This window comes from Ruditapes philippinarum, unplaced genomic scaffold (genome assembly GCF_026571515.1).
Source record: "Ruditapes philippinarum isolate M1 unplaced genomic scaffold, ASM2657151v2 ctg812_1_1_1_1, whole genome shotgun sequence".
NCBI classification, from domain to species: Eukaryota; Metazoa; Mollusca; class Bivalvia; order Venerida; family Veneridae; genus Ruditapes; species Ruditapes philippinarum.
The window spans coordinates 183,136-207,133 of NW_026862783.1; the positions used below are offsets into that span (position 1 = coordinate 183,136).

General features: G+C 32.9%; 1 protein-coding gene across 1 annotated transcript; it reads left to right on the plus strand.

Annotated features, from left to right (window-relative positions):
* Positions 1-6,192: 6,192 nt before the first annotated feature.
* Positions 6,193-21,283, plus strand: LOC132720185 (ubiquitin carboxyl-terminal hydrolase 36-like). The gene is made up of 16 exons (XM_060704227.1): positions 6,193-6,323; positions 8,628-8,873; positions 9,105-9,246; positions 9,686-9,810; positions 10,675-10,777; positions 11,163-11,230; positions 11,531-11,684; positions 12,000-12,180; positions 13,805-13,927; positions 15,044-15,175; positions 15,370-15,550; positions 15,764-17,221; positions 17,456-17,620; positions 17,899-18,014; positions 19,465-19,560; positions 19,973-21,283. The coding sequence occupies exons 2-16, from the start codon at positions 8,663-8,665 to the stop codon at positions 20,054-20,056; spliced, it is 3,339 nt and encodes a 1,112-aa protein (XP_060560210.1). The 5' UTR covers positions 6,193-6,323; positions 8,628-8,662; the 3' UTR covers positions 20,057-21,283.
* The last annotated feature ends 2,715 nt before the right edge of the window (positions 21,284-23,998 follow it).

Below are 23,998 nucleotides of genomic sequence, written 5' to 3' on the forward strand. Positions count from 1 at the left end.
CATATGCGGACCAAAAACTTTTTGCAGACGACACTAAACTATATTCTGTCATTAATCGGCACAGTGATGAAACTCAACTTCAGGACAATATATTCGAAGCGTGCAATTGGGCAAGTAAAAAGCAAATTGATCTTCAACACAAAAAATGTTAAACTATGCATATTGGACAAAACATACCATGTGATTATTTTATGAAAGACTCAAGATTTTAGAAATAATACCTGCAAAATTCAACAAGTAAATGAAGAAAACGACCTGGGCGTGATCTTTGATTGTAAAATGACATTCAGATAGATAGATAGATTTATTTCGGCAAAGGAAGCATATACATAGTTGACAATATAACATAGGATAAAATAATGAGCATTATTAAATACTATATCACATACGAGTAAAACTATGACATGCTCACCAAAACCAAGGATAACACAAAAAAAGGGCAAAAAAACTCTTATTTCCATTGTGGTCCTTTGTATTGGCGGCATGACATAGAGAGGCAAACCTAAATATAATCATGTTTAAAAATACTAATAAATCATAAAAATGTATATCACAGTCAAATCTTGAGTTAATGATAGTCCTGTTTACAGCTAGGATTTAAAACACATTACTAAAATTGTAATAAGATAAATGGCAGACAATTTAAAATCCTGAGCCGAAATATGTAAAAACATGTTTAGAAATTTTTTAAATACTGTTCATAAGATGACTTTTGATGGCAACCTTAAAACTTTGTAACCTGTTGATCTCCGTTAACTTTACAGGTAAATCATTCCATAATTTAATACCAGAGAAAGCAAAGGATTTAGAACCCTGGCCTTTGACCTTAGGTAGACAATATCCACCCTTTTGACTAAGTCTTGTACTATAATTATGTACGGAATCTTGTGAAATAAAGTGTTCAGACATGTAATCCGGACTCAGGCCATTTTTTATCTTAAAAACATGACACAACATTATCTGTTCAACTCTTTTGTGGACCGGTAACCACATTCAATAAACATATCAGCGGTAAAGTAAATAAGGCAAACAGAAACTTGGGACTTATAGTCAAAAACTTTACTTAAATGAAGAAAGAAATGTTTCTACAACTTTATAAATCTCTTGTAAGGCCTCATCTTGAGTACAACTCTGCAACTTGGTCACCTAAATTAAAAAAGATACAATGCCAATTGAAAATGTCCACAGAAGAGCCTCTAGAGTATTAAGTGAATTTTCCTGTACAGAATAATGCGAAAGACTGTTACAATTAGGCATTCCAACTTTAGAATAAAAAGAAATAGAGCATACATGCATTGAACTAATAAAATATATTAACAACAATTGATAAAATAGACAAAAAATATTTAAAAATACGAGAAGGAGCCATTACCAAAGGTCACAAGTATAAAAATACTCAAGCCAAAGACAATAAATTACACAAAAGAAAAAAACACATTCAGTCATAGAGTTGTGGATTCGTGGAAAACACATTAAATTCCAAGGTCAGATGCTACATCATTGAATTCATTCAAGACAAAATGGAATAGGCTATGGATCTGCTAAAGTATGATAACCATAATTAAACACGAGACGTTGATATGTACAACACTAGAACCCCTCACCCTCATCAAATCTTAGTAGTATTTACATGTTGTCCTACCATTTCTTCAGATTCGTTAAAATAAAAGCTTCTATTTTAAGTCTAATATCTTCGTGACAAAAATAAAACTTTTCCTGCAGATAAAATGCGTTCATATCTGAGCGGTAGATCTACAAAATTTATAAAAAAAAACCTCCGACAGGTAATTTTTACCATTTCTTGCACGTGCTTATCCAAAAATTGAGCTATGACATCATTAACCCATTACTTCATGAGCATTTTGTGAAAAATGGCTGTTTTCATTGAAAAGTCTTCGTTACAAGTTCAAATTGCTATATAGTTTTATATAAAACTATAAAAACTGCTTCAATACTAATCAAACTTGGCACAAATGTTAACTGGACCATTGCCTTTGCAACAACATGCTCAGGCTTAAATTTTCTGTAACCATGGCAACGAGGGGACATCTCAAAATTGCCAAAAATCACCATTTTTGCATTGACTTTTTCCATCAAAATTGATTTCAAAGTGCTGCAACTTCTCAATGGATTGAGATAGAATCACCTTATGATTGATCTGGGGTCATTTTTAGCCTTTCACAAGCCCAAAATTTTCTTGGCGATGAGGGGGACTACTGCCCCCCTTCAAATCCCCCAAACAGAAGGGGGCACATCCCCCTTCTGGCAACCCGCTTATGTATCTTTTGGATGGGGCGGCGCCGAAAAAGTGGTCACTTTTTAAATAACATTTCTCAAACAAAAACAAGTGTTGGGGGCCTAAATAAGGCATTTTTCACCATTTCAGACAACAAGAAGGCGGGGGGGGTGAAAAAGGCGATTAAATCGTGTGTATCGCGTGATGGGTTAACAGACTGAAAATGATGAAAGTACTTGAAATTACGCAAAATCGCGTTTTTCCATGTTTTAACACGGCCTATCATATAAATTTGAAGAAAAAATGTTGTTTTGTAGATTTTTTGATTTTTTTTCATTAAAGGACTCCTGACATGACAGGACTGCGGATATTTTTTCGAGATTAATGTTCCATTTGGTGTAGACATGATTGCAAAATGTCCAATGGGTGCGTCCAGAATAATTATTCAAATTGTGAAAATGACGCAAGATTGTTAATCGCGCTACTTAAAGAAAAGCTCAAAGTAAGTTTCAATTTATTTACTTTTCGGAGAAAAAATGGAAGCACTGCGGCGTTGGCCGCCGCCAGTGTTCCGACAATGCATACTCAACGAATATACGTATTGTAAATGATTTACATCTTTGGAATGAGATCAAACAGTAATCCAAATCGTAAATGAGGTGTCTTTACACATACTTATAATTCAAAGACAAATATAGTGTAGATATTGATAAAAATAGTAGGGATTCTATTATTAAAGTAACTTATAATTTTTCTGATGTATTACGTGAGGTAGCAGATCCATTGTTTTCTAAATCATATATAATATAATTGTAAGTCGTATTTTCTGACCAGTCTATTATAAAACAGGTCGACTGGTTTGATGTAGAATGCTCAAGGGTAAGAAAGCAATATATGTAGAAGCTTTAGGCATTTTTAACAGTTTAAAGTCGAATCAATCAAAGTAGATTTTTTTTTGTAATTTGAAATAAACGTAGAAAGATTTGTGCAGAAAAAAGAAGTATATTTTTGAACAAAAGGAAATGAATGATATTGGAAATGAAATTTAATTCACTCTAAACCTTAAGTTTTTTGGAATTATTTTAAACGCAAAAATAAATCTACAAACGAAATATTAATTGAACTTAAAAGGGGAAAAGCATTTGGTAGTGATTTTATTTTGAATGAATAATTGACTGAAAGTGTTGACATTTTAGGGTCGCACATTTGTGATGTTTTAATGCAATTTTAGATTCTAGATATTTTCAAGATAAAAGGTTGTACTTGTATATAAGAAAGGTGATAAGTAATAGAAAGAGCATCGAAACACGAGGCTATCTGATTCGTACGAGGGGTCGTAGCCCCCGAGTATTAATCAGATTGCCGAGTGTTTTGATGTTCTTTCTCTTTTGTATCAAACACGTTCCCTGATGTCACAATATGAAACCCCGGAAAAAGGAACCAATGAACGAGCATCTGAATATGAATTTCTATCGCTGTCCCTTTCCCCGTCGTCACAATATGTAAACCCCAGACAAAATGAACCAATCAATGGGCATGCTCTGCAGTGCGGGTAACTAATACCTGCACTCCAGTTAACGCACTGTGCATGTTAAGTATATGATTTAACTCTGACACATTTTCAACAGAAAGGTCCCAAACTATGATACAAAAGAGTTAAGACTGATGTTAACAATTATAGGTGTATAACACTAGTTAGTTGTTTTTCTAAGGTATTCACAATAATCTTAAATAAACGTATCACGTCCTTTTGTGAAAATAATAATGCTATATCTGATGCAAAGTTTGGATTTAGAAATGGTAAACCAACTGTAGATGCTTTATTTATACTGTTAAATATAGTTCAACATTTTTTAAATGAAAATAAAAAATTATATTGTGTATTTGTTGATTTAAAAAATGTTTCGATACTATATATAAAAATGCATTGTGGCATTTCTGTGCAGAAACAGTTCTACGTTTATTTACTGATGACTGTCTACTGTACCGAAGAATAAAAAACAGCAAAGAACATGAAATTCTTCAGCAAGACCTCTATCAGCTTGAAACATGGGCTAATACCTGGGGAATGGGCTTTATAAGTGTGCAGAAATTTTACATGTCATACGATGCGCGCGCATCCTCAAAGTTCTGATAAGTACTGCGAACACTTTTTCAACCGGTATTTTGAACAAAAACGAGTAATGTAAAACAATCAGAATACATATGAATTTGATTTCTTTTGCAAAGAAACTGTTCTTACTTCCAGTTTTAATATTCCAAATGCCTTGACACAAGTCTCCCCTTTCTCGTCAGTATTTCGTGTTGAATGAGATTTTAATTTGATTATGGGTACTGCATGCGTACACCCAATTATTTTATGATGTTAAAAAAGTGTTTAATATATTATATGATTATTGACCTGTTCAATTGATAAAATGCTTATAATTTTTCAAGTATTTTTTTTTTTAATTTTGATAATGTATTTATAAAAATAATTGCCTTACCGACTGCGTATATATGTTGGTTTTAGGAACTGAATTCACTTACCGAAACACGACTGGTTTGTTTTTTAGTTTAATAATATTTTACTGCAACTAATCTTTACATAAATACATTAAAGTTACATGAATGATACAAAAACAAATATTTACAAAGAGATATAGTGCAAAAATGAATCGGGCTACAAGTTACAACAACATTAGCAACAGCCCTCCCCACAACGTCATTTTCAAGATCAATAACCCTACAAGAAATTATTATGTCATTGTTATGCAAGCTATGCTAACATTTCTATATGACCTTGCATGGAAAACTAAGAACTAGGGGGCGTAGACGGCAACTTGCACTTTGAAATTTTCCAGTACCGTCCATGAACAGGCTCAATAAAACCGGATTGTCGATAAAACCGTGCCTGCAACATTTTCAATTTTACGGTGTTGGGCTTTCTTTAGGGATTGTGTTTTGCTCTATTTTATAACATATGCAAGTTAACCAGTTGTACTTCGGCCGAGTATCTTTTTGGCTTGCAGCCGTGGCTGCAAGCCATTTCATATGGAAAACTTGTTCCGGTTAGGTGGTTTTCTGCTTACATTTGTAAGTGCATGTTTGAACGGGAAACCAGCTGAAATCGTGCCAATCGCAACTTTTCGGCCTTTTTCGTCACTCTTCGGATTAATGATAATAGCCGATGTAGTTCCGATTGCAATCGTGACAATTCGGGCAATTCCGTCATACTGCAGAATCAATCGAATGCTGCGGAATCAGAATATTACTGAAATCTAAGCTATTTTAGTTATACCTCGGTAATCCCAGTTTGTTTATATAAATAGGATTCGTATTTTTACTTGATTTATTGATTTAAACCGTAATAAATTATAAACGAAATTGTTCCGTTTCAATTCTTTTTCAAGACGCAAAAGTTAGTTTCTTTTATAATTGTTTTTTGTCTGTATTAGTTTTATACAATAGAGGATGTTGACTGTAGTAGTATTCCGTCTTCAAATGGTGGTCCAATTAACACAGAATATTAGTGCATGATCGAGTTATATTTAGATCTATTGAATTTGGTGAGGTAATCTAAAAATAGTCCATGCATAGCATTAACCTTACCACGTGATGATCTATAGATAGCGATGCTTATTAATTGGTACCACGTAACGAAGTGGAAATGAAATGTGCACACTTGTTTCCTTTCAGTATGATAGATAGATCTCCACGTTAGTATTTTTACGATTGATTATTTTCTTTATTAGTTTTATACAATAGAGAATAGATTTCAAATCGTTTTGACAAAAATATTCGTTTTTACAAAAATAAAAACAACTAAATATGTTGGGATGAAGGCACAACTGTGCAAGCCTTTCCTTTTAAAAGGAAACTTTATTTAAAGATACTTCTTGTTTTCTCTTCATGCGTCCAGCAGTATTATTATTTTGTGTCGCGTTTTAATCAGATAGACTGAACTGCGTTCATCTCAAAGCGTTACCGGAGTCAGAGTGAAAAAATGTGGATACCAGTCTGATTGTTGCTACGCATGACAGGATATGACGTTAACAGTCAAAAGTACCCGTATATTGATCTCCATTGCTGTGGTCGGGCGCCTTATGTGAGTTGATTAATATTTTTAAATTTTCTTTATCTTCCCGTCGTTTCCTTGCTTATTTTCTGTTTGTTTATAGATAATGGACCTTTATTGCGTAACAATGCATGAATAAATACTATTTAAGTTTTGCAGAACATCTATTTCTAGGAAATTTTGGATGTAAACAAGATGTCACGTGTAGACAATTTTTGAAATGTCAATATTTTTCTAATATGTATCAATACGTATTGCTGCATTGCAAACATGAACAATCACATGTCTTTCACCAATTTTGTAATTATGAGTTAGGCATGTTGTCTTGCACATCAGTTTGGTGCCTTTCGCGATGTGAAACTTGTCTTAGAAATCTAGATTAGAATCCATTCTTGCCATCTTGGTAATCGTGTTCTTGGTAATTTAACATCTATTTTTTAACATGTAAAATCCAATAATACAATGAATAATATGAAATTAGGTGCTATCTATGGCGCTGAAATCTCTACTGATTTGATATCAAGCATAACGTGTTTAGTATTCATGCAACCAGATCTTTCTTGCACTTAATATTTAAATGCATGAATTTTTTACTGTACTCGGAAACAACAAAAATGGTGGTGATCGAAGTGCTTTGAATAATTCTGAAAATCTCCATTTGATGTGGGAGCATATAGCGTTGCACTTGTCCGTCCGTCAGTCCGTCCGTCAGTCCGTACGTCCCGAAATCTTGTGAACGCAACTCCTCTTAAACCGGATGGCAGATTTTGCTTAAACTTACAGGGATGAACAACCTTAATGTGTAGATGGTAGTAAAGGAAGGAATTTTTGCTGCGACCAAATTTAACAGAATTATGGCCCTTTGTTGATTTTTTCACTATATACTATGTAGAAATTTTGTGAACGCAACTCCTCTTAAACCGGATGGCAGATTTTGCTTAAACTTACAGGGATGAACAACCTTCAGGTGTTGATGGTAATAAAGGAAGGAATTTTCGCTGCGACCAAATTTAACAGAATTATGGCCCTTTGTTGATTTTTTCACTATATACTATGTAGAAATTTTGTGAATGCAACTCCTCTTAAACCGGATGGCAGATTTTGCTTTAACTTACAGGGATGAACAACCTTAATGTGTAGATGGTAGTAAAGGAAGGAATTTTTGCTGCGACCAAATTTAACAGAATTATGGCCCTTTGTTGATTTTTTCACTATATACTATGTAGAAATTTTGTGAACGCAACTCCTCTTAAACCGGATGGCAGATTTTGCTTAAACTGACAGGGATGAACAACCTTCAGGTGTAGATGGTAGTAAAGGAAGGAATTTTTGCTGCGACCAAATTTAACAGAATTATGGCCCTTTGTTGATTTTTTCACTATATACTATGTAGAAATTTTGTGAATGCAACTCCTCTTAAACCGGATTGCAGATTTTGCTTAAACTTCCAGGGATGAACAACCTTAATGTGTAGATGGTAGTAAAGAAAGGAATTTTTGCTGCAACCAAATTTAACAGAATTATGGCCCTTTTTGATTTTTTCATTGTATACTATGTAGAAATTTTGTGAACGCAACTCCTCTTAAACCGGATGGCAGATTTTGCTTAAACTTCCAGGGATTAACAACCTTAATGTGTAGATGGTAGTAAAGGAAGGAATTTTTGCTGCGACCAAATTTAACAGAATTTTGGCCCTTTGTTGATTTTTAGTTTTCAACTTGTGGCACATGTAGTCCAAAAAATATTTGACCTAGAGTCATAATATTGACAGAACAGTGGCGTGTGGGGGCATCCGTGTCCTATGGACACATTTCTAGTTTTTCCTGATTTTGTGCATCATTCTTTTACCGGAAGTGTTATTTGGTACACGTCTTCTAGCAATAATCTGGATTATGTAGACGCTCAAAAGTGCCATGATATCTATATTTAGCCCAAAAGGATTTTAAAAAATGGTGGTACACAGTTAGCTAAGGATTTTTCTCAAACTTGTTAAATATATATATTTTTTGAGGGCCCCGATTTTTTGATGTGATTTCAGTTTCATTTATTCATGTCATACATGTTATCTAAGAGTGCTACAGCCCTCTGTGAATTAGGAAAAAATGACTTTTTAAAGTCTTGCACTATGGTCCCAGTCTTCAGAATAACTAACTAGCCCAAATTAATTTCCCAAAAGGGGAAGTTAAAATTATGACCAGTCTACTTGATCAGTAAGTTAAAAATATAGTGACATTTTGAATAAAAGTAAAAAAATACAGGTTATGATAGCTCAGAAATACATGCTCCCCTAAATGGGCCTTTTGAAATGTTTTAAACTTATTTATTTTGTTTTAGATAAGACGTCCCAGACCTTTATATGAGATTTAAAGATGCAAAACATAGAGCAAAAACTAGAATCAACTCTCGGCAAAAGAGCAGACTTAGATAGTCGACTCAAGTCAGCATGTTCCAATGTTCTGACTCAGAAGATAGATTTCCAGGAATCTTCTAGGCCACATTCATCTGTTAGTGATATGCTGAAGGGCAAATATGTCAACCTGGCTCCTGCTACTACAGTTTCAACCCAGAAAAGTCCAACAAGTGAGTAGAAATTTTTTTAGAATAGGTAGTTAAAATTTGTATCTTTATGTGAATCCACTTACGCCCTGTTACCATAAATAGAGATAAATATTACAATTAGGTAATATACATTTTAAGGATCTGCATAGATCTATCATTCTGTGTCTTCGTACAGATTTTGTGAGTATCTTACTTATATGGGTCTTACACTCAAAAATCATTGTAAGGAATACAAATGATTGATAATTACAGGTTCAAATTCTTGTGAAAATGATGGTGAAGGCTTGCCAAAACCAAAGCAAGTCCTTTTCAAAGAGCCATTGGACTTTAGCTGGAGATATCAAAGGAGCGGCATGGACAAAAATGGGAAAACAGCTCCTGAATGCTACTTGCAGTTTTTGAACACCCCCCACCACTCAAAAATTATATACAAGGGACCCCTTTTCTCTGTGTAATTTTTTGGAAAAAATTTTTATATATCCCTTTAAAGTTTTTCTACCAAATCATGTTTTGGAACAGACTGTGCTTTAAAGACATATGCCATATTTTTTATTTTTTAAAAAAAAGAATGTTTATGACTTTTTTTTCCATGACACTAGTATTGTTAAATTGAAAAATAATCATCATCATCTTTTTTATCAGTTTTCAATATAAATAGATGCTTGTCAGATGATATTTGTGCTTTTAAGTGAAATAAGAGGCCAAATATACAAATTTAGTCAACAAAGAAAAAAACAAAAATAGAAGGTGATATTTGCCCTTTGTGTTTTTTCATTTTTTTTTGATAAGCATTTTAGTAAAAAAATTGAAAATTTTTTAAATTTTCTGTATAATTTGGCTTCTGCAGGTCGATTGAGTAACGAAAAGTGTATATTGTGTAATCTGCAGCGACTTACCAAGTTGTCCCTAAATGCAGGAGAAAGTCTTTCACCAAAGTGGTTCACTAACAACCTTCAATGTAAGTTTGTTGTTTTGGGTATACTCAAGTGTTTATTCAACCTTTTGCTTTATTTGAGATTTGAGCTTATTGTATCATGAAAAATACTTTGTATGTCCTTTGTATGGCAATGAAAAAATCCCAAAGGAATCTTCTATATTTGTTAAATGTTTGTACTGTTGTTGCACCTTTTCTGTTTCTTTCCTATCTGTTCAACTTTTCTGTTACCTCTTATGCTTATTTTCTGTTTCTTGGTTGTAATCCTTTGTTCTCTTAATATTTATATCCTACTTTTTGTAAGGTTATTTACTTAAATTTTCTGTCCTCTTTATGTTTATTTCTTATATCTTCTATTCTAGTAGTGTTTATTTTCTATATCTGATATAAGTGTCTGTTCTCCTTATGTCTCTTTCCTATTTCTTTCTTCTATTCTCTTGCACTCCTGTTTCTTTTTATGTAGGGATAATGGAAGATAGTTTATTGAGCCTTAGTACAGGTAAACAAGAGTAGGATTATTTCCTTTCATACTGGGCAAATTTTCATTTCTGAAAATTATGTTCTTTTGAATTTTGGAAAAATTATATATTTTATTTACATAAGGATTGTGAAACCTAAAGAGAGTAGCCATATTGATATTTCCTCAGTCAGATAATGATGTGATTGAAAACACTCTCATGTGACACAAGAGTACATAAATTATGTTATTATGAAAACTGTTGACTGTTAGAGGCCGAGAGGCTTTGATTTATTGCAGTAATATCCCAGGTTTGTTATTATTGAGCAAATCATTATGGTACATAATCTTTAAATATTGTTTTATAAAGCACTTGATTCAGTAACCTGATTATGACAGACTTTAACAATTATTAAACTAATTTTGTGCAGATATTGGTCGCCATTTCCGAAGTGGGCGGCAGGAGGATGCTCATGAGTTTTTACGTCTCAGTCTTGAAAAGATGCAAAAGTGTGCTCTCTTTGGCTACAACAAGTAAGTAAAACAGAACTAACACCCATTAAAAAAATGGCTTGACATTTTTGAATAAGTGGTTTTGAAGAAAAAAAAGGTATGAAAAAAAAAATATATTTAAAGATTGCATCTTCAGTATTTACATAAGGTAATGCTAGAACTTTTTGTCAGTCTATTAACATTTTGAAAATTTGCATTGATAATAACTTGTATAATGAGTCTGACTAAAACAAGGTCGGTCTGCATGTCCATAAAGTCTAACAGACTACATATATTGTCAGCATGATTACAGATAATGAAGTCCATAAAATACACATGCTTTCCTAATTCAGTGCAGGAAAAGTCTATCTGACAAATTTAGTGGTGTTTTAACATTAAGTGTTAATGTGTTGTGTACATATTTCAGTCTGGACAAGTACAGCAAAGAGACTACAGTCATTAACCAGATATTTGGTGGATACCTTCGCTCTCAAGGTAACATGGTTAATATATCACAACTTTCATTGAGTGATTAAGTATTTTCTTTTTCTATTTAATAACTTATAAGCCACTTGTGGCGAAGGGATTGCCTTTAAAGGTGACCACCTGTATTACATGTATAATAATGAGAAATAACTGCTCAGACTCAGATAGCAAGCTTTTGAAAAAAAACATAAAAAAGTAAAACAAAGTAACAATAATGTAGCCTTAAGAGTGTCTGCAATAAAGACGAAATGGAATAAATGTGTCATTAAAGATATTTGCAAGTTTATTGCATGTAACCCTTTCTTACAGTTTTGTGTTGCCGCTGTGGTCATAGATCCAATACATACGATCCACTCTTAGACATCTCTCTAGATATCAAGTCAGCAGACAACATTGAGAGAGCATTTCACCAGTATGTAGCTGCCGAGAAACTTGAAAATGAGAACGCTTACAAATGTGAAAGGTTTGTTGTTGTTGTTGTTTTTTAATTTCTAATTAACTTCATTATTTAATAATTTTTAGAATTGTTCAATATTGTATCCACTTAGTGAAAGGTGATGAAAAAGATTTAATGCTTGAAAGATAAGTTGGAAGGTGAATGATAAAGAAATAAAAAAAACTATACTGAGTTCATCGGATAATGTTTCCACATTTTTTGCCAACCTTCAGACAGCCAACAGGATAGATGGACAAGGACAAATCTATATCCCCCTTGTTCAAAGTTATGGCTTGAAAAGCACCTTGTTACTTTATTTACATTCCTTTTGTATGTTTTCAGATGTAAGCAGAAGGTGACAGCATTTAAGCGTTTTTCCATCCACACAGCACCAAATGTTCTCACAATACAGCTTAAGAGGTTCCAGTATGGTGTATCTGGTGGTTTCTATGGCAACAAGATCCATAAGCCTGTGCGCTATCCACTGGTTCTTAATATTCGTCCTTTCATGTCTGTAAAAAATGTAAGTCATTATGATGGGGTGTATAATATTGATGATACAATGATCCCATCTGGCTGAATCAAATTTGTTCAAAGTTCCGATCTGAATTTCACTCAAGTTGAAGAATAATTATTGATAATAATAATAATCTGGAAAGATTATATTTACCTTTAAAAAAAATTTCAAATTGATCTGTAGACACACTTATAAATATTAGAAAAGCACAATTTCTTTGATAAAAAAAATTATTGAAAAGTAGGGTGTATAATATACTTATTTATATTATATTGCCTTTTAAATGATGTTATGTACATTGGTTATATTATATTCTCAATGTATTAGAAGTGTTTTTATGCTCCTCGAAAAATTTCGGGGGAGCATATAGTCGGCTCCTTGTCCGTCTGTCCGTCCGTCCGTTTTCTTGTCCGGAGCATAACTTGAAAACCCTTGGAGATAATTTGTTTAAACTTCATACAGTGGTAGAAGGCATTGAGGGGGAGTGCAGTGTCAAAGAACCATAACTCTATTTTGCCCGGTTTTTGAATTATCTCCCCTTCTAGAAAAATCTTGTCCGGGGCATAACTCTAAAAGTATAAGAGATATCAACATGAAACTTTGTAGGTGAATAGATCTAAATGGGTAGATGTGCAGTGCATAAGACCAATAACTCTTTTTGTCCTAATTTTGGAGTTATTGCCCTTTGTTAATTTCAACACTTTGAACTTTGTCCGGAAAATAACTCTAAAACTATAAGAGATATCAAGATGAAACATTGTAGGTAGATAGATCTCATTGAGTAGAAGTGCAGTGCAAAAGAGCCATAACTCTGTTAAGCCTCATTTTTGAATTATCTCCCCTTACAGAAAAATCTTGTCCGGGGCATAACTCTAAAACTATAAGAGATATCAACATGAAACTTTGTAGGTGAATAGATCTCAATGGGTAGATGTGCAGTGCATAAGACCAATAACTCTTTTTGTCCTAATTTTGGAGTTATTGCCCTTTGTTAATTTTAACACTGAACGTTATCCGGAACATAACTCTAAAATTATAAGAGATATCAAGATGAAACATTGTAGGTAGATAGATCTCATTGAGTAGAATTGCAGTGCAAAAAAACCATAACTCTGTTAAGCCTCATTTTTGAATTATCTCCCCTTTTAGAAAAATCTTGTACTGGACATAGCTGTAAAACTATAAGAGATATCAACATGAAACTTTGTAGGTAGATGTATCTCAATGGGTAGATGTGCAGTGCATGAGAATCATAACTCTGCCTTGCCTAATTCTGGAGTTATTGCCATTTGTTTATTTTTACTTTTTGAATTTTTCCAGAACATAACTCGGAAACCATAAGAGATATCAACAAGAAACTTTGTAAGTTGATAGATAACAGTGATTGGAAGTGCAGTGGAAAGAACAGTAACTCTGCCTTTCCTAATTTTGGAATTATTGCACTTTGAACTTTTTCCAGGGACATAACTCTGAAACTACAAGAGGTGTACTTTCCTGTGTCCAAAACCTATTCGGGGAGCATCACCCGGCTCAAACCGGGCTCTTGTTACTTCATTGTAGTTGTAAGATTGAAGATGAAGAAATTATTGGTAATGTCTGTTTATGTTAATAAATATTGTCAAAATTTAAGGGACCACCAATCAACTACACTTTGTTTGGTTCCATACAACATGAAGGCATGTCTTGCAGCTCTGGACATTATGTTGCAAATGTTAGATGTGGAAAGAATTGGTACCATTTCAATGATTCAAGCGTAAGTATTATTTTAAGTTAGTCTTTCTTGTGTTAATTTTTTGAGGTCATGGGTTTACCAAAAAATCATGATTTTTGTATCATAATGATAAAATTCAATAACCACCTTGTACAATTGTGTATGGGAGTTTTCTAAGTAAATTTGAATCCAGTCTAAATAGAATTTTTGATATTTCTATTCAAGTCTTGCCATGGTATCCTTAGACTATTTAGGCAACAGACAGTTACACTATAGCCTCATTATAACGCTCATGGTGGGGTCCAATGTCTCAACACCGCGTTCTACCGAGGCTCTCATTAGAACGCTCATTGCGAAATTACCGCATTACCCCACCCACCGCATATATATATAATGCTGACGTTTTACTTACTGTTCAATAAATATCGGCATTATCTTTTTCTTAAACAATTCAATGATGTAAACATATATTATATTCACAAATAATACTAATTATATTTAAAAGAAACAGAAAACTATCGAAAGAAAAACAAATCATGAATGTAGTGTAAACAGTCAGCCATTACAGTAATGGCGTTTGATTAATAAGGGGACACAACTAAAGCTGGACTGTAAATTATGTTAATCAAATGCCAATTACTTCCTGTCATGGCCGCTCTCTTTACAGTGCAGGATTTTAAATTGATTTTGGACTTGTGTGGGTTATTTAATTCAGCGAGGTTTACATGTCAAAGATATGTGTGTGAATTTTAGTTTATTTATACTAACCACAGGTTGCCCATGTCACAGTTATGATATGAATTTGAGATTTTGGAAACAATTTGATGCATGACTGACGGACAGGTAAAACAACAAAGAGCGGATAAACACTTACCTGGGCATGTTTTTCACACCTTTGGCGCTCATAAATGTCCTAATAACAATTGTTTATTATACTTGACTGTCAAATTGAACAAGCGTATAGCGCTCTATGACTAGATCTACTTAAAAAAAAATTTTCGGAGGGAATTTTTTTTTTATATTTTTTTTTGGGGAGCCAAGATCTATGAGCACTATACTGAGATTAGCGTTTTAATGAAGAGCGAGATATTGAGGCTTCAGTGTATATGTATGGGTCTTTCAGCTGTTGTTAATGCGACTGTTACTTTATTTTGACAGAGATATGTAAGGAATGGTCAGCACTGTCTAAACGAGAATTCTGCCTACATTTTGTTCTACATCAAAGAAACCGGAGGTACACCGCAAATTTGTCCTGCTGTTAAAGTTCAAAAGACAGTTACCAGCGTTAAGGTATGTTTTCATTCTGACCTAAGTTCATTACTTAAAAGTTTATTCTTTTACCTTTAAACTAAAGGCATTACTAAAGATAAGAAAATGTTTTACATATCTGGCATTGAGATGTGACATAGCATTTATTAGAAATATAGAATAGATCACTTGATATGTCAAATAATATTAATAATATTTATTGTTGTGTTTGATAGGATAACTATGAGAGGAAGGACAAAACTCAGACAAATGGATTTGGTCATTCATCAACCATTGTAAAGACCCCATCATCACATAACCAACAAGTAAAATCAGGACTTCAGCCAAAGATTGCCACTCCTACAAATGAAGCCAGGAATCAAAAGATGAATGGACAACAGAGCCATAGAATGAATTGTAAGTTGATTTATTGTTCAATTTAGTTTATTTCTATATACTTATAAAACATATAGAAAAATCATGGGAATACTTTTTACACCAAATTAATATTGTTAATACATTTGTACTTGTTATTATGTATCATTGAACCAAGAAATCATATCAAATGTTACAAATAGGAACGTACATAAGGCTTTTGTATCTGTTACAGACCTGTAATATATATTTCAGCTGTGCCAAGCAATGAGATTGGCAAGACCATCAAGTCACCATTTGTGCCTCTTTCTGCTCAGCGTGAAAAAGTTAAGTTCAATATTGGTGGTGATAAGAAGATGGGAGAACATAAGACCCCTGAAAGGCCAAAAATGAATGGACAGAAACAGGGATCTCCTTTGAAGACCACCACACCAATCAAGTCTGAGGTGCCTTCTTCTGGAAGATTGGTGATGAAAATACTTGTAAATGATGGGAAATCTTATACATGGGAGACATCTCCAGATGGTGAAAAGAGAATCATCTCTGACGATGATGAAGTTGTTGCTAAGATGAGCAAGGGACAACGTAAAAGATTGAGGAAGAAACGGAGTATAGTGCCATATGGAAACGATTCAGATAGTGATTGGAGTTCCAGCAATTCATCTCAAGACCAAAGTGCCAGCAGCTCTAAGAAGAGCCGTAAAGATTATAACCAGGAACAAAAGGGGTTGGTGTTTGATGGAGCCTTAAATACAACCACCTCTGTACCTGGAAATGCTCATTTATACAGCACTGTCACCATGAAAGATAAGGTTAGTCACTCTACTCCTCATGTAGAAAGGTCAAAGGACATTAAGATGTTTTCACCAAAGAGTAGCCATCAGTCTCCATCATTAAAGAGACAGTTTAATGAAACCTTAGTGTGTGATATTTCATCAACATCTGCAAAGCACTCTGGCAATGGTGAGTGGCGCACTAGTATGGAATCAATGCAGTCTCCTTCAATAGGTTCAAACCACAGTCACAGCTCTGTACATAGCAATGGCTCTACAAGTGATTGGTCAATACAGAATAAGGACAAAACAACCAATGGCCATTCTGAAAGGAAACCTGAAGGCTGGACTATCACACCAGGAAAGAAAGATAAGGGTTTCAAGAATGAATCAGAAGAAAACGTTCGAAATAGCAGTGCTTCAAGAGTTGATACCAATTGTGCCTCCAGTCCATTTGAAGATGTTAGTGATAAAGTATGCTTGATAAGACAAGAAAAATCTAGTGATGAAAATACAGAAGAATACAGGAAGTCAAAGAAGCATAAAAAGCACAAGAAAAGAAAACACCATGAAAGAGAGCACAACTATGCAGAGGTTACTGAAGAGTCTTCCAGCAGGTCACATAAAAAGAAGAAAAAGAAGAAGCACAAGCATAAAGATCGTGATGAGCACAGAGAGGAAAGAAAACATAAAAAGAATGAGAGAGAGAACAGCAACATTGATACTGAGAGAGAAGAGAAACCATGCAAGAAAGTTGACAGTGAGCTAGATGAGGGACACAAGCAAAAATACAGGGAAGACGAGAGAAATGAAAAGCACCACAGGCACAAACATGGCTGTGAGGTGTCCCGTAAGAAGAATCGTAAGGATTCAGAGTCCTCAACTGAGTTTGAGTGGGTAGAAAAACAAGTTCCTGTACGTGACTCAGTGTCAGAACCAGGTGAGTTTACTTATTTTATTGTTTCATTTGCTATCTTTATAGAGAATACTAGTCAATTATTACCATGGTAACATAATTATACTGTGATATATTTTAAACTTCAAATTGATAAATTCTTTTGTCCTAAATGGCCTTAATTTAATTTGTGAAGAAATTATTTATTTGTATGTTAGTAAAATGATTTATATATTCTGGTTATCTGAAATTAAATGTGATTAAATATTTACGTTTTAGTAACACCTAGTCATAGATGGGATTATCATGTAAAGGATGGCTATAAGAGGGTATCCTCCAGTGGCACATCAACGCCAACAATATCCAACAGTTGGGATGGTTTAAAGGCTTCCAAGGTTGCCCAGGAACTTGAGAAAGTCTCCTCATACAGCTATGGTGCACCTGGTTAGTTCATCTTGTGTTTTCTTTAATAAAAAGTATATGTTCTGTGCTTGTTTTTATTATTGGGGAAAAAAATAACTGTTGAAACTTTTACTGAGATAAAATGTAAGGTTTTGTACATAAAACCATCTTAAGTTTCAATGGTTTAATGTAATGATATTGTTTCAACAAAAGCAAGATGGTTTTATATTAGTTTGATATGGCTGTCATATTTTTTTATTGGATAGTTTTGAATACAAGTTTAATGTAAGTTAATATCGAGGGTGAATTTATTTTTTCAGTTACTGGCTGGGATGGTAATAAATCACAGATGGATGTTGAGAAAGATAGAGATTATATCAGTCATAAAAGAAAAGATTCAGATGAGGAATATGACGAAGATTATGACAGGGGAAAGGTAGAATATTATTCACACAATTAAGTATGTTGTAGTATGTTGTAATTCATTTGCTGTGGTTTTTCTCAATTGGTTTCGGGAAAATTCTCACTAAGATTTATCACAAAAAAAGTTAAAAAGCAGGTGTAAGTTCAGATTTTTTGGTAAAACTGCATGAATTTAAAGAAATTTTTAATTGGGGGAAAAGTCTTTTACAGACCTCTGTTATATAAGGTGAAAAACCTTGTTAATAACCAATAGTCATCATATTCTTTAATGTTTGGAATCTGTGCAGGTAGCTTTCAGAAGATTGAAGGTTCTACTGTGTCAAATATAATGCATATAGACACTCTTTATATGAATATCAATTTATAGTCACAATAAGACCTTTTAGTGGAATTAGATAATTGGATTTAAAAGACAACGAAAGAAGACATTTGTTGCAGCTAATTACTGTTAAGGTATTAGGACCCTAATGGGCACTATAAGGAACTAAAAAATTGACATCATAGGTCAGATGTATACCTTAAAGTACACCTGTATGCAAAATTTAAACAAAGTTTACCGTACGGAAATCAAGTTATGGCCACTTTTCTGAACTCAAGCTAGGATGTTATGAGGGCCCTTTTTTAGAAATAAGGAACCTTTAAATAATCTGCAATAACTTTCTAATGAAAAATGTTTTCCCATCAATTTTTGGTAAGAAACAAATAGTACCATTCAGCTAACAATCCACATAAGCAAAATTATGGTTTCTACTTAAAATTTATGAAATCTGTATAAAAATGTTACCCTACCCCACCCATTTTTACCACGTGTCTGACCATTTTTCTACTTAGGGAGCCTAATTTAAAAAAATCTTAAAATTTACCCAAATGAGTGCCTGTTTTCAAAGTTTCCCTAAATTTTTAAAAAAGTATATTGGTTGATCTTGTGAAATATGAAATACTTTTACCGTCTAGTTTTGATTATATTACACTTTGAAAATATCAGGTACCATATTTATTACTAGATTTAGCATAATTTAGCCAATAAATACCTATATAAATTAAAAAATCAAAATTAAACACTTTTTTCTTTCCAAATGTGACATGAGAGATACATAAATAATGTAACAAGAAAAAAAGAAAGAAAAAAAAAGTTGACCCATCTGGGGATTGAACCCATGGCCCTCATTTTCAATGTAGTTAACAGTAGTTCTAGCCTATTTGAATACTCTTCAACGCGGAGGTAATGCATTAGGGTGCTAATACCTTAAGTTGCATAGAGATCAGCATCAAGTTTGAACTTTATTTATTTTACAGCTTGTTTTGAGAACTTGATTATATTTATGATTAGTTTTTACTTTAGTGAGGTTTAGAATTACGGATATTAATAGGTTAGTCATTGTCTTTATTTTTATACTCTACGCATATTCACAATATTTACACTTGGTTAAGACATGAATCAGTATAAAAATTTGTATATATAGGTGAAGAAAGTAAAGCACAAGCACCATACAGAACATCGAAGTAATGGTAACATGTTCCAGCAGAAACAAGATCAGATTAGCAGGTCAAAAATCAATGTAAGTTCTATGTAACTCTCTGTTCTCATCTCAGTTGACTGTTTGCTGGCATTTAACTGAATATACACTAACTGAAGAGTCTGAAGTAAATAGTTTTTGTATATAACAGATAGTGAGTTCTTGTAAAAAAAAATATTATTTAATTGTTGGTGCAATATAAGCAATAATATAGTTGTACAAAATGTTTTCTTGTATTCAGCATATTACAAAATAAAGTTTCCTTTTCATATCACAGCATAGCATTACTAAATATTATTGCATGATAATTTACAAAAAAAGAAGAAGAAGAAAATGGTTGTTGTATTTCCTTCAAATGACAACGCTCACTAGTTCTTGTCAGCAATAGAAAACGTGTTACACTTGACTTATAATGATAAAAATGTGAAATGTCTATATATATATATATTTTCAGTGGTCAACTATAAAGATTGGAGACAACAACCCATTTAAAAAACAGCAACCAGATAGACCTCATCATCATCAAAACTTGACATAAATACAACAAACTCTAACCATTTATTTATGCACTTTTTATATAAATATTTATATTTTATAAAGCGATCATGTTTAAAAAAAAATATGAGAAAAAAGTGTGAACAAACATTTTTTATACAGACTGAAATATTTTTATGATTTTAAAATTGTTAAAGATATAAGCTGCTCATTATTAAAATAGTATTACTGTTGAGTGAATGTTTTTGTTTCTCTTTTTGACTTTTATGTGGAAGTTTTGTGACTGCAAATATTAATGTTTTAGGAAACTTGTGTTAATTGTTGGTCAGGTCTTGTATCAACAAAGTCAGTTAGTTATATTGTACATGTATGTATTGTTTGATGCTTTCTCCAGTGCTTTGTTAAGTTTTTATGTTGACTAAAACACTTATTTGTTTGTTACGTAAGATTTTGTTTTAATAATATTATAACTGAGGTGTAGATATATGCAAAAACAGAAAATAGCTGTAAGCCCTAGGGACTGTGAGGATTTAATTATTTGAAGTGTTAAAATTAACAAGTTACTAAAATGTCCCTGAGAAAGAAAAAGAAATGCAAATATATTAAAATTTTATTGATGTAAAAAATATAACCAATATATTCGATCTAGGGTAACTATGAAAAAAAAAGTTTATATTTTTAGTAGGGAAAAAGCACAACTTAGTCTTTCCAACTAACCTATTGTTTCACACTAGTCCAGTGATATGGTAATATGTTTCATTAAACCTACTGTTCTTTAATGTAAACTTTTCTCTGACTTTTGCAAAACAACAACCCAATCCTTAAATTGTTTATATGTATTCCTTGGCTTTATCAGAGATCATTATCTTTAACAGTAAACTGTAGTAATATATATTTTTATGTGTTCATTTATATACATATTTGCTTCCATTGAACAGTTTCTTTTGATTAATTTATGATACATATATGCAATACTTTGCTTAAAAATTTATATTTCATCTGTTGGTTTACAAAAGATGTAAGTCTATTCTACTAAACGCTTGCACTATTTTTAAACACCTGAAAAATGACAAAAAAGTTTTATAATGAGGATAATGTTAATGTTTTTGATGTGTGTTTAATGTTGCTGGATATTTTTTGGTAAAATTTTAAGGTTTCTGAAATTGTATATATCTTGCTGGCAAGTAAATAATTATGAATATTTGATTGTTACAATAATTTGTTAAGATAAGTGTGGCAGTGTTATGTGTTTAAATTATATAAATAAATATTTCCTTTCAACAAAGTTTATGGTGAATGAAGGCAAGTTTCAGTTAGCTTTCTTGAAATTATGACATAAAACAATACTGTCACATTCAAACCTTAAAGAAAATATGACCAGAAATCAGTATATTTCAAGTAAGCTGTTATCTTTGTTTTGTGAAACCAAAGTAAGGCAAGGAATGTAGGTTAAATTATTGCCTTTGTTAGTGAAGGTCTTGCATTTGATGTTTTTTTGTATATTTTGAGTTAATATTTACCATGTACATTAGCTTTATATAAATTATTATGGTCATCTTGATATTTGTAAAGTGACAGAGGGACAACTGTATGACTTGTAAGAGAATAAAAGTTCATTGTATGACTGTAGTTATGTCTATAGTTGTATGCAGATTATTTGATTTATTTATATTGATTCACAGCTGTAGATTTGAATCCACGCAGATTATTTGATTAATGGATATTGATTCACAGCTGTAGATTTGAATCCACACATTTTTTTTGTCCCCCGCCTTTTCGAAGAAAAAAGGGGTATATAGAAATAGGCTCTGTCCGTCCGTCTGTCCGTCACACTTTCGTGTCCGGTCCATAACTTTGTCATAAATGAAAGGAATTTGAAATAACTTGGCACAAATGTTTATTATAATAAGACGATGTGTCATGCGCAACAACCAGACCCCTACCTCCAGGGTCAAGGTCACACTTGCTCATTTAAGGTCAACATTGCCTATTTGAGGGTATATGTCGTGTCCGGTCCATAACTTTCTTATCTATGAAGGGATTTTGTAAATACTTGCCATAATTGTTCACAATAATCAGATGATGTGTCATGCGCAAAAACCAGTCACCTACCTTTAAGGTCAAGGTCACACTTGGAGGTCAAATATTAACATAGTCTGTTACAGGGTATATTTCGTGTCCGGTCCATAACTTTGTCATTTATCAAAGGAATTTAAAATTACTTGGCACAAATGTTTGTTATAATAAGAGGATGTGTCATGCGCAACAACCAGACCCGTACCTTCAGGGTCAAGGTCGTACTTGCTCATTCAAGGTTAACATTGTCTATTTGAGGGTAAATGTCGTGTCCAGTCCATAACTTTCTTATCTATGAAAGACTTTTGTAAATAATTGCTATAATTGCTCAAAATAATCAGACGATGTGTCATGCGCAAAAACTAGTCACCTACCTTCAAGGTCAAGGTCACACTTGGAGGTCTAATATTAACATAGTCTGTTACAGGGTATATTTCGTGTCCGGTCCATAACTTTGTCATTTATCAAAGGAAATGAGATAACTTGGCACAAATGTTTGTTATAATAAGACAATGTGTCATGCGCAAAACCAGACCCGTACCTTCAGGGTCAAGGTCGTACTTGCTCATTCAAGGTCAACATTGTCTATTTGAGGGTATATGTCGTGTCCAGTCCATAACTTTCTTATCTATGAAGGACTTTTGTAAATACTTGCTATAATTGTTCACAATAATCAGATGATGTGTCAAGCGCAAAAACCAGTCACCTACCTCCAAGGTCAAGGTCACACTTGGAGGTCAAATACTTACATAGTCTGTTACAGGGTATATTTTGTGTCAGGTCTATAACTTTTTCATAGATCAAAGGATTTTGAAAATACTTCGCACAAATAGTCACTATAATAAGAGGATGTGTCATGCGCAACACCTGCATCCCTACCTTCAAGGTCAAGGTCACACTTAGAGGTAAAAAATTAACATAGTCTGTTATAGGATATATTTTGTGTCGAATCTAGAACTTCTTCATAGTTCAAGGGATTTTGGAATAACTTGGCACAAATAGTCACAATAATAAGCCGATATGTCAGGTACAACACCTGCACCCCTACCTCTTAAGGTCAAGGTCACACTTAGAGGTCAAAGGTAAACAGTGTCTGTTATTTGGTAAAGCTTAACATGATAAATTTTTAAATTCCATGTTTCATTTTTTTTCTTTAACAAATTTATTGTTACATTTGCAGATCTAGCATTGATCATAATTTTTGACTGAATGTCCTGAGATCCATACCTCAATCTTTTGAAATAGCACAATTTTATGCTTCATAGAAAACTCCCGAGGCGGGGGACGTTGGTAACTCTGTTACAAATTCTTGTTTGATTAATTGTTATTGATTCACAGCTGTAGATTTGAATCCCTACATGGATTTAAATTAAAACTGTTTGACTGGCATATTAAAGTTATTTGTTTGAATTAATCAGATGTATTCCCAAGCCTTAACATATTTAAGAGTGGCATCAGAGATCTTGTCACCATATTACAAAAAAGTTGATGTAATTTAAAATACCACATCAAAAAAAAAATCTGTTTATGTAGGAAAAGACATTTTAAACATAAGAGTTTTAAATTATTACACGCTTTTCAGTAGTTTTGTTAATTTCCAGTGAAAATTAACATAAAGTTATTTCTCAGTACCCAAACTGTATCTGAATGTGGTTGTAATGATTGAAAATTTGCTTAATTAAGGGCAGCACAATTATGTTTGCATGTATCATGTTCTAATTGTAACAAAATTTGAGAAATGTTACAGATTTTTTTGTTGTTGACATATCACGGACATCAAGATTTGATCATGTTGTGAAGGAATGCACAAGACTTTTCGCATTAGAATCTTAAACGATGACTTTTTCTGCTAGAAAAGCATGAAATGAATTTGAAATAAAAATTTGTCATTTTGCATATCAGATTAAAT

What these genes read in the sequence shown, in the direction of transcription:
- LOC132720185 (XM_060704227.1), top strand. Translation starts at nt 8,663, where the DNA reads ATGCAAAACATAGAGCAAAAACTAGAATCAACTCTCGGCAAAAGAGCA. An exon ending in ACCATTTCAATGATTCAAGC is followed by an intron (nt 13,928 to 15,043) that starts GTAAGTATTATT and finishes TTATTTTGACAG; the next exon opens with AGATATGTAAGGAATGGTCA. An exon ending in TGACTCAGTGTCAGAACCAG is followed by an intron (nt 17,222 to 17,455) that starts GTGAGTTTACTT and finishes TTTACGTTTTAG; the next exon opens with TAACACCTAGTCATAGATGG.